The 14,565-nt window shown below is 45.5% G+C and overlaps 1 protein-coding gene across 1 annotated transcript in view; it reads right to left on the bottom strand.

Annotated features, from left to right (window-relative positions):
* Positions 1–4,667: 4,667 nt before the first annotated feature.
* Positions 4,668–14,565, bottom strand: part of LOC137431849 (electroneutral sodium bicarbonate exchanger 1) — a 211,964-nt gene continuing 202,066 nt past the window's right edge. The window contains exons 23-25 of the mRNA XM_078782766.1: positions 9,225–9,356; positions 6,838–6,935; positions 4,668–5,793 (exon numbers count right to left, since the gene is read on the bottom strand). Coding sequence (XP_078638892.1) covers positions 5,703–5,793; positions 6,838–6,935; positions 9,225–9,356 — 321 coding nt within the window. The 3' untranslated portion in view covers positions 4,668–5,702. The remainder of the gene's footprint in view (positions 5,794–6,837; positions 6,936–9,224; positions 9,357–14,565) is intronic.

Genomic DNA, 14,565 nt, shown 5'->3' with positions numbered 1-14,565 from the left:
CGACTGGCTTTGGAGGCCAGATTTGAAATGTGGTTTTCCCAGGAAAGATCATGGCAGATAGTGAGACCCAAAAGCTTGAGTGACAGAACTTCTTGGAGAGGATTATTCAGAAAATGGATGGGAGGTTTGTCCAGTCGGTCTTTTCGGAGAGACAGCGTAAGAGTGTGAGATTTGTCAGGATTGAAAGACATGTTCCACTTGTTTGCCCAGTCTGTGATTTTGTCCAGGTCTGCAGAGAGTGAAGAAGCTGCAGACTGCCGATCTGAGGGATGAAGAATGGAGCGACAGAGAGTAGAGTCATCAGCAAAGAGATGGAGAGGATTTTCAAGAGAGTCAGAGAGATCATTGATGAAGACCAGAAAAAGCACAGGGCCCAGAACACTGCCTTGGGGAACTCCAGCCTGAACAGGAAGAGGAGATGAGAGAAACCCATTCAGGGCCACACGTTGACTACGACTAGAGAGGAAGTCCGCCAGCCATGCGTGGAGATTTCCATGGATACCAACAGAGGAGAGTTTGGTGAGCAGAGCGGGGTGCCAGACCGTATCGAAGGCACGTGATATGTCAAGGGAGACAGCTCTAATTTCCTGTTTGGCATTGAGGACCTCCATCCATTGTTGAGAAAGTAGAAGCAGCATGTCCAGAGTAGAGTGACCAGGTCTGAAACCAAATTGATGATCAGAGGTCAAGCCATTGGAGAAGAGGAAAGATTTCATATCTGAAGCAATGATGGATTCCATGACTTTGCTGATAATTGGGAGAAGGCTGATTGGTCTGTAGTTGCTGGGATCTGTTTTTGCACCTTTTTTGTGCAAAGCGGTGATGTTGGCAGATTTCCAAGCAGATGGCAGATGACCTTGAGCAAAAGAGAGGGTGAAGAGAACAGAGAGAGGGAGTGAAAGAGCGGAAGAACAAGATTTTAGGACCTGTGGGCTGATGCCGTCAGGTCCAGTTGCAGAATCAGAGTCGAGGGTTGACAGAAACTTTTCCACCTTGTCAGGAGGAAAGGACACAAGAGTCCAGGAGCAGCTGGGTACGACGGGGTATGGTGGGTACAGAGAGGGATGGGTTTGGGACACAAGATTTAGAGGCAAACACAGAGTTGAGGCATTCAGCTTTTTCATGTGCGGAGTCAGCTGGGTAGCCGTTTGAGGTAAGGGAGGGGATGGAGGGGGAACAAACACCAGAAACAGATTTGACCAGACGCCACCAGGATTTGGAAGAGGGAGACAGATAAGAGAGTTCTGTCCTGACAACGGAGAGATATTGTTTCCAGGCTCTCCTGAGGGTGGACACACACTTGTTTCGGGCTTTGTGAAAGGAAATGAGATTTCCTTCCGTTGGATTTGCTTTCCAGGAGACGAAAGCAAGTTGTTTCTGGGCAATAGCCTCACCACAAGATTCCGTGTACCATGGACGGGAGGAAGGGTATGACAACTGAAGACGAGATGGGATAAATCTGTGCATGAGAGAGAGCAATTTACTTTGGAAGAATTCCCAGGATGAATTGATGTCAGAGGCGGTAGAGATGGGAGACCAGTCCAGATGATTGATGGCTGCTTGAAGACCGTGCCAGTTGGCCTGAGTGAAATGCCAGACTCATCGATGTTGAGGAGGCTCTCTGAGAATGGTCAGAGAGATGTCCACTTTAACAAGCACATGATCAGATGAGCCGATTGGAGCAGAAGAAGAGCAGCAGACATTTTCAGGGAAGTTAGTCATAACCAAGTCCAGAAGAGAAGATGCTCCGTTGACTGAGATCCGGGTCGGGAAATTGACAGATTGTGTCAGTCCCAGTGAGTCACAGAAGTCCTTTGCTGAAGAGCCATGGCTGGTTAGAGAGGTACCCACACCCAGCCAACTGGCATGGTGACAATTGAAATCACCACATATGAGGAAGAGAGAGTTGGGATGGGTAGATAGAAGTTGGTCCATGTTATCAGACAGTGAGTTGTAGATGGAGTCATCACTGTTTGGTGGACGGTACAACACACATATGAACAAAAGGTGGGAGTGAAGGGAAAGCCGTAGCCAAAGGTATTCCTGGGGGTGAGGTGGAGAGAGGGCAGTGCAGGGCGAGTGAGGAAGAGAGTTTTTTTACTGAGGAAGAGAGATAGCAACCCCCCCCCCCCCCTCCAGGAATCCACGGGAATTTACCGGGATACTCCACGGGAATTTACCGATCTATAATTCTGGGGGAATTTACCGATCTATAATTCTGGGGGAATTTACCGATCCATAATTCTGAGGGAATTTACCGACCCATAATTCTGGGGGATTTACCGATCCATAATTCTGGGGGAATTTACCAATCCATAATTCTGGGGGATTGGCCGATTCATAATTCTGGGGGAATTTACTGATCCATAATTCTGGGGGAATTTACCGATACATAATTCTGGGGGATTTACCAATCAATAATTCTGGGGGAATTTACCGATCCATAATTCTGGGGGAGTTTACCAATCCATAATTCTGGGGGAATTTACCGATCCATAATTATGGGGGATTTACTGATCCATAATTCTGGGGGATTTACTGATCCATAATTCTGGGGGAATTTACCGATCCATAATTCTGGGGGATTTACCGATCCATAATTCTGGGGGATTTACTGATCCATAATTCTGGGGGAATTTACCAATCCATAATTCTGGGGGAATTTACCGATCTATAATTCTGGGGAATTTACCGATCCATAATTCTGGTGGATTTACCGATCCATAATTCTGGGGGAATTTAATAATTCTGGTGGATTTACCGATCCATAATTCTGGGGGAATTTACCAATCCATAATTCTGGGGGAATTTACAGATCCATAATTCTTGTGGATTTACCGATCCATAATTCTGGGGGAATTTACCAGTCCATAATTCTGGGGAAATTTACCAATCCATAATTCTGGGGGATTGACCGATCCATAATTCTGGGGGAATTTACCGATCTATAATTCTGGGGGAATTTACCGATCCATAATTCTGGGGGAATTTACCGATCCATAATTCTGAGGGAATTTACCGACCCATAATTCTGGGGAATTTACCAATCCACAATTCTGGGGGATTGGCCGATTCATAATTCTGGGGGAATTTACCGATCCATAATTCTGGGGGAATTTACCGATCCATAATTCTGGGGGAATTTACCGATCTATAATTCTGGGGGAATTTACCGATCCATAATTCTGGGGGAATTTACCGATCCATAATTCTGGGGGAATTTACCGATCCATAATTCTGGGGCATTTACCGATCCATAATTCTGGGGGGAATTTACCAATCCATAATTCTGGGGGAATTCACCAATCCATAATTCTGCGGGAATTTACCAATCCATAATTCTGGGGGAATTTACCGATCCATGATTCTGGGGGAATTTACCGATCCATAAAATTCTGGGGGAATTTACCGATCCATAATTCTGGAGGAATTTACTGATCCATAATTCTGGGGGAATTTGCCGATCCATAATTCTGGGGTAATTTACCGATTCATAATTCTGGGGGAATTTACCAATCCATAATTCTGGGGGAATTTACCAAGCTATAATTCTGGGGGATTTACCGATCCATAATTCTGGGAGAATAACCCATCTGTAACTCTGGGGAAACTAATCCATCTGTAAGGACGGGTTCTTGTTTTGTGTTTTCAGACATTATGACAAGTTTTATCCATTTTTCTAAAAGGTGCGGATAGTTAAGCAAATATTATAGCTGATGCTTCCTCCCTCCTCACCACCATGATGCTTCCTTGTGTATGGAGGTTTCACCAATCTCTGCTTCCTCATGTTGTATCAAACCTTGCTTTATACTTTGTCCTTTTTTGTGACATTCTGTGCTTCTCTCTCTTGTTTTTGTATACAAAGTCGAGGCTCATGGAGGAACTAGAATCATACTATAATTTGAGAAGCGTGTGTGTGTGTGTGTGTGTATATATATATATATATGTTGGAACCCATCTGTGGATCGGTCCCATCGGCCGATGGGTCTGACCCATCTGTGGATGCACGAGAAATGACAATGCAGACCCATCGGCCGATGGGTCTGCGCCATCTGCGGATGTGTTGTTCACCTTGAAGGAATGTGTTGACAGAATGGTGCTCTTCAATCAGGTACACAGTCATTGGAATTACATGTGGTAGGAATTTAACAGAGATGATTTTTAACACAAACAATACAATACGTTAAACAGACTTTACGGATACAATACGGATACAATTACGGATACAATTACGGATACAATTTACGGAATACGGATACAATATGTTAAACAGAATTTAACAGAGATGAATTATGATGCATACACATTCCTTCAAGGTGAACAACACATCCGCAGATGGCGCAGACCCATCGGCCGATGGGTCTGCATTGTCATTTCTCGTGCATCCACAGATGGGTCAGACCCATCGGCCGATGGGACCGATCCACAGATGGGTTCCAACATACATATATATATATATATATATATTTCTCAGAAAAAAATATATCCCCTTATCCACTTTCTTTAATAGGAGAAACGTAAAAAAAAAAAAAAGATTTGTCATTTTGCATTCACAATCCCACACCTGGCCAGCACGTGAGAGGTGAGTGGCATCACAAGTAGGACTCCGCTGACATGAAGGAACACTTCTATGGGGTCACAAAAGTACTAAGGAACCTATGCTCATGCAGTAATCTCTAAACGATGGTTGTTAAGTAAATAAACACATCCATCAGAACCAGCAGGTAATCCCGGATAATGAGAGATGAGAACGTTGGCATTAATTAACCTTTTTAATTTATTTGCTGGTCCTGCCCAGGCCCGCTAACCATCGCGGTAACGTATCCGACGAGATGAAAATAACATTATAACCTGGTTACCACGTCTCCTTAACTTCTTTTTTGCAGCTGGTTTGTGTAATAAGGCAGATTATTCGAAATGTTGAAGTGTATTATGACGTACAACGGTTACGTGCATTCCCCGGAACAAAACACGCCTGAAGAGCGAGTGCACGTGCAGAGAAAAAGAAAAAGATTCCCGTGAAAAAGGATCACACCAAACGTACCTGACGCACACCTGCAAACACCGCCAGGCTCCGACAACAAAATGGCAGCAATTTAGACACACACTCGTGGTTTAGACAGTGTAAAAGAGATGTGACAGGTTAAATATTGTACCGCTCGAGCTTGTCAGCAATTTTAAGGTGAGATTAAGCAGAAAGTACAACCAGAAAAATAAATCAGGTGATTCAACAGAAACTGATATTCAACCAATGGCGGCACTTCATTTGGTATACCTACTATACATATCCCACCTGTGAGGTTATCTAAACGGGTGACACAGAATTGTTAACACAAAGTCACCTGGTGGCCAAATGAGAACTACTGTGTGGATTCACTGCAGCTAAATACACCTGTTATGAAAAGTGCGCTTCCTTTAAATTCAGCAATTGTTTGAAGGACAGGTAATTATTACCGAGCAGCAGCGTCATCTCATTTGCCTCCACTGTACAGGTGTTTGCGGACAAGCTGCCCGACGATGAAATGACATCACAATCTCACCATATGCATGGAGCATGCAAAGGGTTGATTACAGGTAAAAACAAGTGGCTACGGCAAGAGGTTTGACAAAAAAAGTTGGTTTTACTGAATACCAGCCGCACCCCTCCCTTCCCTTCCTTTCACCTTCCCTACACTTCTGCCATCCACCGGAGATGTGGAGCATTAGGGAGACGGTGGTGAAATGGTCACGGTGGTGGCCACGCGGACCGATGTTCTCCTTGGCAAGTTGCTGGGAGATGTGGAGGCAGTGGTGCTGCAAATACAGGTGAGGGTAAAACAGACGATGCGGATTGCAAATGAAGAGTCATCTACGTATAACCAACACAAATGCTGGAAAGAATTTAAATTGTGGAACATATTGGGTATAAAATGTGGAATATCGAGAGTTGGGAGGAAATGCAAAACTATAATGGGAGAAAATGGGCAGGGGAGACCTTTCACTCACTCACCGCAGGCAGGTTGGTGGTCTTTCTGTCTTCTACCGACTCCTCTCCGGCCTTGCTCCCCCAGCTCTCTCTGTGCTCTGTCCCCCAAATATTCCTTCAGGTCGCACAAGATCTGCCTGCAACCCTCTTATGGTTAAACTGCCAAAATCTAGGCTCTCTGCTCACCTTCACTCCTTCATTCCTCTTTTCTCCCGCCTCTGGAACAAACTCCCTCACTCCCTTCAATCCCACTCCTCCCTCAAGGTCTTTAAAACAGCTGTTCACCACCATCTCTTACCTTCCCCCATCCAAACCCTTGATCTCTTCTACCCCCGTTAATTCACCCCAGATCCACTTTTTTGAAATACCAACTTTTTTCCTGGAAGTCCTAGCTGTGTCCATGTGTTTTTTTTAACCTCTCCCACCCCACCTCCCCCCCTTCCCACGCCTCCTCCCCCCAAGCCCTCTCCCTCCCACAGATCTCCCGATGTCCCTGCTCTCCATCTTGTTCTCCCACTCCTTCTATCATATGTTTTATGTGTCAATTTGTCTTTTTGTGAGCAATGTTAGCTCTTACACGAGCCTCGATCTTGTATACATTAAAAAAAAAAAAAAACCTAACGCAACCCTTGTTTCCGATTACTGTACATGTTTTCTCCTCCCGTCTTTTCCCGTTTGTCCATTTCCTTGCTAATTGTGTATTTACCCTCTGTCACCTCGCTCTTCCGTGAGTCTTGATCTTGTTTATAAAAAATATCGGGAGATTTATATCGAGTTAGAAAACAGTATGATTGGCTACACGTTGGTCATAACAAGCGCACAGATAAAATGTCGGCATGTCTTTGAGATTATTGAGCAATGCATTTACATACATGTATGTATTGTCTGCAACAGGAACGTTGAAAACCTTTCTCTCTTTTATCGAGAGTCGCAAGGTGTTTGGTGGAATGGACTCCAGTATCCCAGCCTCCTTCAACACAGATACAGATGCACTAAATATCATGAATGAAATGCGCTTTGTTTCATTCAGCAATCTTGTCAGCATGAATATATTATAATTAAAGCATTAAAATATCCACATTCATTTCTTTCACCCTTTAGTTGTTTCAACATTGCATCAATGGTGTTGAATGTTCACATCGACACAAATAACTAGAAAGCATCTGAAAATGCAAAGCCCAACAAGGTCAGAGGTCATATTACGTTACTATTATTTTGTTACCATGATAACTTAAGGCTGAAGGGATCCAAGTCAAACTTGGTGCAGGTATGCATAATGATGTAAAGATGAACTGATTCGATGTTGGGGTCCCCCCCCCCCCCCCCCCTTTCCATGCCTCCTCCCCCCAAGCCCTCTCCCTCCCACAGATCTCCCAATGTCCCTGCTCTCCACCTTGTCTTCCGCTCCCTTTATCATGTTTTATATTTTATGTGTCAGTTTGTCTTTTTGTGATCAATGTTAGCTCTTACACGAGCCTCGATCTTGTATACCAAAAAAAAAAAGAGGTCAAATGTCAGAGGTCATCGAAAGTAAAAATGGTTACGGAGCTAACTCGTGAACCAGTGATGGGAATTTTAACAAACTTGGTATGAGAATATATGATGCAAAGATCAATTGATTGGATTATGGCATCAATAGGTCAAAGGTCAGAGGACATGTCAGGTAAAAATGTGATAACTTTAGAACAGCCGAAGGTATTTAAATCAAACTTGGTACAAATATGTATCGTGTAAACAAGAACTGAGATTATGGGGTCAAGAGGTCAAAGGTCATGTTGAATAAAAATTATTTTGTTACTGCGACAACTTAAGAATGGCTGAAGGGATTCAAGGCAAACTTGGTACAAATATGTATAATGATATAATAATGTGGGCGGGGCATATTGGTCGACGTCGGCCTAATGGTTAGGGTGGCGGGCTTGGGATCCTAAGGTCCTGAGTTCGAATCCCGTTGACTTAATGCCAGGTGGGGTTGACTCAGCCTGAAATCCAAGCTTCCGAGGTCAGCAAAATGAGAACCAGATAACTGGTTATAGAGAGGCATTGGATCAGCGGCAGACGCGCCCACAGAAAAATGATGCAACCAGCAGCCGGATGGCTGCACACGAACCACCCACCATTGAGAGATAGGGCCAAAAACGACATGTAGCATGATATCTCAAAAGGTATGGATGGATTCGGATGAAACTTGGTGGGCAGGTTGGGTGTTTGACAAAAATGAATTGATTCAATTTTGGTGATGATTCGAATCCAAATTTGGATATGAGAATTTTTAATTTTTATAAGTGATTCTTCACCATTGAGAGCAAGGGCCAAAACAACATATGGCATGATATTTCAAAAAGTTGTGAACGAATTATGACAAAAGGGACATCAAGGTGGATGAGTGGGTTCAGTGACAAGAACAAGACAAGTAGATTTTGGTTCAGGTCTGGATGCAGATCCGGCCCATCAGTGGATACAAAACATAAAATGTTCAGCCTGGCGGAGGTAGGTGCTCTACCGAGTGACATTCTAGTTCCTTCAGTGTCCATAAGAGAGAGAGAGAAAGAGAGAAAGAGAGATAGAGAGAGCAAGAAAGAGAGAAAGAGAGATAGAGAGAGCAAGAGAGATAGAGAGAGCAAGAGAGATAGAGAGAGCAAGAAAGAGAGAGAGCAAGAGAGATAGAGAGAGATAGAGAGAGCAAGAAAGAGAGAGCAAGAAAGAGAGAGCAAGAAAGAGAGAGCAAGAAAGAGAGAGCAAGAAAGAGAGAGCAAGAAAGAGAGAGCGAGAGAGCGAGAGAGCGAGAGAGAGAGAGAGAGCAAGAGAGAGAGCGAGAAAGAGAAAGAGAGCGAGAAAGAGAGCGAGAAAGAGAGCGAGAAAGAGAGCGAGAAAGAGAGCGAGAAAGAGAGAGTGAGAGAGAGAGAGAAAGAGAGAGAGAGAGAGAGAGAGAGAGCGAGAGAGCGAGAGAGAGAGAGAGCGAGAGAGAGAGCGAGAAAGAGAGCGAGAAAGAGAAAGAGAGAGTGAGAGAGAGAGAGAGAGAGAGAGAGAGAGATTAAACAGCTGCTAAACAGCTGCAACACTTACTACTTAAATAATAAAAAATTCAAAATTATCCATTCAAAATAAAAATTCCCCATTGATTAAATAAATGGAAATACACAGCTCTTGAGGATTTGAAGGAAGTAGTGGCTGAGCAACTTTTGGAGGATAAATTAAGAATAACCATTCGCCCATTGTGCCCATAAACACAAGTATACTACAACGACACCACTCTCACCTCCTCTTCAGCTCTTTTTGCATCGTCAATCGTCTTCTTTTTGCTCTCTGGCATTACATCGTCGAGCCAACTGAGTTCGCGCTTTGAGAAGCACAGGTACATGAGCTTCCGCACAAAGACGAGTGCCACGACCTGCAGGATGGATGGCACCACATTAACATTGAGTGTACAAATCACAATTGGTTTAGTTCTCACCTCATCCATCATCCAAACAGCACACGCGCATGGAAGAGATAAGTTCACATGAAATGGAGCCCACCAGAACATGCCTCACAGGCCTTACAGTTTACATGGTTCAGACGCGGGACAGACTTTATTGCTAAGGCCTTGTGCAGAGTTTGCATTGTTTAAGAGAATAGCGAGTTTGCTTGCGGCACATCATGGTAAAGCGTGTCGTGAGTCAATCATTTTTCATTACATTTGCTAACAGTGGAAATCAGGTCGTGATAGGAAAGAAACTCATGTTGCTATTATTGGCCAATCAATGGAGTCCTTTCAGAGAGCCAATGGGCATTCGTTGCTAATATAAGTGGTGCGAGGAGCTCGTCTAAGGACATGTGCAGCTCGAGGGGCTCTTTTCCATTCAGGAGTTTTTCATTTATTTCAGGAGTCACACAACACGTCAATATTCAATCGTGACCTTTTTCTACACCATCTTGACCATTGGGTGCAGTGGATGTTTTTCTGCATCCAGATCAGACTGATCAAAGTAGAATGAAGAAAAAAAAGAGAACTAGAACAGAACTCGGTAGAGAGCAAACCTCCGCCAGACTGAATAGTCTGTTTTGTATCCCACTGATAGGCCGGATCTGGATTCGGACTTGAACCAAAATCTAATCGGCTTGTTCTTGTCATCTAACCAACTCGTCCACCACTTAAAAATTAAATAATTCTCGCATCCGAATCCATATTTAGATCTTCACCAAAATCGAATCAATTCGTCCTTGTCACACACCCAAACTGTCCACCAAGTTTCGTCCAAATCCGTCAATAACTTTTTGAAATATCTTGTTCACAGAGAGACAGACAGACAAACAGACCGACAAACAGACAGGGGTGAAAACATAACATCCATGCACCTTCGGTGGTGGAGGTAAAAAGAGTGAAAAAGCTGTACAAAGCGAAGCGCTCAGCAGTCGTTTCATGATCATATTTCACATTGTTTTGAAGATTGGTTGGGTGTTGGTACCTCTCTCACCATCCATGGCACTTCTGCAAAGGACTTAGGTGACTCCTAGGTCTGACTCAATCTATAAACTTTCTCACCTGGATTTCTCCCAATGGTAAACCTTCCCGACTGGATTTGGTGATGAGGAACATCTGATTATGTGCTTGTGAAGGTCAACATCTTCTGGGCAATCTCAGAGAACAGCGTCAGTGCCGGTGAGTCTGGCATTTCACTCAGGCAAATTGGCAGGGACTGCAATCAGCCATCAAGCTTCAGGAATGTCTCCTACATCGACACCCCCAGATATTAATTCAGCCTGGGAATTCTTCCAGAGAAACCTGCTTTCTCTTATGCACAGATTAAGCCCATCTCGTCTTCAGTTATCTTACCCATCCTCCCACTCTTGGTCGGCTACTCTGAATCCTGTGGTGAGGAACAACCTGCTTTAAAACAACTTGCATTCTCCTGCTGGAAGGAAAATCCAACTGAAGGCAACTTCAAATCATTCCACAATGCCTGCATTAAGTGTGTCTACTCTCAGGAGAGCCAGAAAACAACATTTGTCCAACCTCAAAAATGAACTTTCAAAATAGTCTCCCTCCTTTAAAACATTATGGAACATGATGCAAGTCGGTCTCTGGTGTATTCCTCCTCTCCCACCCCTTCCCTCACTTAAAATGGCACCACAACTGACTTCACTCGTGAGAAGGCTGAATGGCTCAATTTTATGATGGCTCCAAAATTCCCTCTCTCTCTGTACCTGCCCTACCCAGTCGTACCCAACTGCTCCTGGACTCTGCGGCTTTTGCATCTCAAGAAGGTAAAAAGTTTCTGGCAAACCCAGAGTCTGATTTGACAACTGCACTGGCCGGCATCAGCTCTAGAGTCCTAAAAGCCTGCTCTGCTGCTCTTGCACTTCCTCCCTCTGCCCTTTTTACCATGTCATTTGCCCGTGGTCATCTTCCATCTGCTTGGAAGTCAACCAACATCACCGCATTACAAAAAAAGTTGCAAGAACTGATCCCCTTAACTACAGACCAATTAGCTTACTTCCAATCAGCAAGGTCACAGAATCCATCATTGCAGTTGACATAAAATCATTCCTTTTCTCCACCAGCCTCATCTCAGATCATCAATTCAGATTCAGACCTGGTCGCTCTACCTTGGGCATGCTGCTTCTACTCTCCTCAAGTTTTCAATACAGTTTGGTGTCCCACCTTGCTCTAAAAACTGCATACTGATGGAATCCAATACCAACTCTGCTCTTGAATTCCTGACTTCCTCCACACTCATAGCCAACATATGGCTCTCAACTGAATCCTTATCATCTTCCTGTCAAGGCTGGAGTTCTCGGCCCTATCCTATCCCTAATTTTCATCAATGATCTCTCTGACTCTGGAAAATCCTCTTTATCCCTTTGCTGATGACTCCACCATCCACTGTGACATCCCTCATCCTTCTGACACACAGGCAACAGCTTCTTCCCTCTCTTTAGAGTTTAGAGTTTCGACCTTCATAAAATCACAAACTGGTGAAACACTTGGAATAAGTCTTTCAAATCAGAGAATCCCAATCTCTCCCTCTCACGATGTCCACCTATCTCAATCTCCCTCTCTCTCTCTCTCGATCTCTCTCTCTTGCAATGTCCATCTCTCCCGATCTCTCCCTCTTGCGATGTCTACCTCTCTCGATCTCCCCTCTCTCGATATCCCCCTCTTGCGATCTCCCCTCCCTTGATCTCCCCCTCCCTTGATCTCTGCCTCTCTCGATCTCCCCCTCTCTCAATCTCCCCCTCTCACGATCTCCCCCTCTCTCGATCTCCCCCTCTCTCAATCTCCCCCTCTCTCGATCTCCCCCTCTCTCAATCTCCCCCTCTCTCGATCTCCCCCTCTCTCGATCTCCCCCCTCCCCCCCCCCCCTCTCGATCTCTTCCCCACGCGACCTCTCCCTCTCGTGATCTCTCCCTCTCATGTTCCCTCTCTCTCTCTCAATATCTCTCCCTCTCGCAATACCTCCCTCTCGCGATACCTTCATCTCTCGATCTCCACCTCTCTCGATCTCCCCCTCTTGTTCCCACTGTTACGTGGTCCTCCCGGTGACTACCTGGTCTCGGTGACCCCCGGACCGTGAGAGGAACTCCACCAGATAGATTTATTATGTATGCACTTTAGTAACGCAATCAATATGAATTCCAACCAAGAAAAAACCCCACACCAAGGATCCGGAATAATCAATGATATATTCCCCGAGCAATCAACCATCAACAATCAGCAATCAATAGTACAAAGATGTAAACTCATCTACATTAACTCTAAGATGGCCATCTTATACATTCCTCATGTGAGCCCCACTCCCGACTCCCTCCGTGGTCAATGTCTCTCACAATGTCTCCGTACTCCTGTAGTTCGATCTCCGCACGTGGGCGGTTGAACGGACCCTTCCTGGCGTGCTTTCACCGGGCACGTCCCGTACCGGGAACAACGGCTGCAGCGCGCACCTCCTGGCCAAGCAAAGCGGGTAATGTAAAGCAGGCAAAGCAACACGCGGCTTGCCCAGCGCGCGCGGCCCAAGGTGCGACCCGTACGCGGCCTTGTAGACGGCGAGGCGAACTGTGCCAGCTGCTGGGTTCCGTGCACGAACCCACAGTGACTTGACGTGTCAAAGGGTAGTTACACGTCCCGGTAACTCCTCTCGCCAGACGGGCTTTGAAACGCCGATTCTCTGACGTTGCTCAATCGATACCGCCCGCGTCCGAACTCGGCGAGGAAGAAGAAGAATCGTCGCTTCTCCAGGACCTCGTGTCTTTTCTTCTTCCGTTTCCGGTCTCCTTTTTCCCAGAAGGGCTCCTGACCCTTTAATCACAACAACCTTTAATCGAGTCCACATTGATAAGCAAAGACCTGAATAGTAATTCACATACATTCACATAAATATGTAACACTCCCCCCCTTCAAGAAAGAAAGTTTGAACCCAGCGAAAACTTTCTTTGCCGGCCAACTTGGATAAACAAACCAGATAACTCACCTCCCCCCCCCCCCCAACTCATCAGTTCCCCCCGGGCACAGTCATCACTTAAAAATAAAGCAACAAAATTTCACACAATCCCCGAGATTAATTCCCTCTGGACCAAGCGTCAACCACTTCTAGTTTCTCTTGAATGACGGTTAAGAGGTGGTGACCCAAAGCCCCCACATTTAAACCTCTCTATAGCACTTTTTCGGGAGGCCCAGCGGAGTATTCCTACATGGACACCTTAAGGAATGTGGAGTTCACGGTTAGTCCGGAGAGGAAAGTTCATTACATGGACGCCTTTAAGAACGTGGAGTTCACGGTTAGTCCGTGCAGGAAAGTTCACTACCTGGACGCCTTTAAGAACGTGGCGTTCATGGTTAGTCCGTGTAGGAGCCTCGGCTCGGCGGCTCCCCCGTATATAGTGCTTCAACTTCTCCAGACTCCTAACAGTTACGGTGGGACCCCTTGTCCCAGCCGTTACCTGACTGGCAGTCTCCTTCTCGGCCAGTGCTCTGACATTCATTCTTTCGGGAGGTGCCGTAACTCTGGGAGCCTCCATAGTAATATTGGCTGCTGCCAACCCCAAAACTCCTGCCAAGTGGTCCTCTTCTGTAGACCTCTCGACGCCTACGAAATGCCTTCCCTACTGTTATGGTCCGACCCTCCAAATCCTTACCATTCCAATTCTTCTCTGCCTCTCTGGCGTCTCTTGTGCTTGCAAACGTGACAAAGCCGAACCCTCTTGACCGTTGCGTTTCCCTGTCTTTTACCACCCGCACTTCCACCAGCGGCCCATATCTGTTGAAGACAGAGGTCAGAACTTCTTCCTCTGTGTTGAAGTTCAGTCCCCCTACAAATAACTTGGAACTTTTGTCGCCATCCCGAGCTGGTGGGGTGTTATTTTCCCTGCTGTGCTCTTTACCAACCCTCGGGTTACCATAAATTTGCCCCCCGGCCAAATCATTTCCGATAATCACAGATACTCCCTCTACAGGAAGCGTGGCTTGTAAACCGACGGTGACCGGTCCTGACACCAAATCGGATTCCAAATGGATGACATGAAGTGGGGCACTAACACAGCCACCGAACCCTTGTAACCGAACACTATCACCAGTTGCGGTACTCTTTGACAATGGCAAAATGCCTTCAAGCATTAAGGAT

Source organism: Myxine glutinosa, chromosome 7 (genome assembly GCF_964187855.1).
Source record: "Myxine glutinosa chromosome 7, kmMyxGlut1.1, whole genome shotgun sequence".
NCBI lineage: Eukaryota > Metazoa > Chordata > Myxini > Myxiniformes > Myxinidae > Myxine > Myxine glutinosa.
This window is presented reverse-complemented; position numbering and strand designations above follow the sequence as displayed.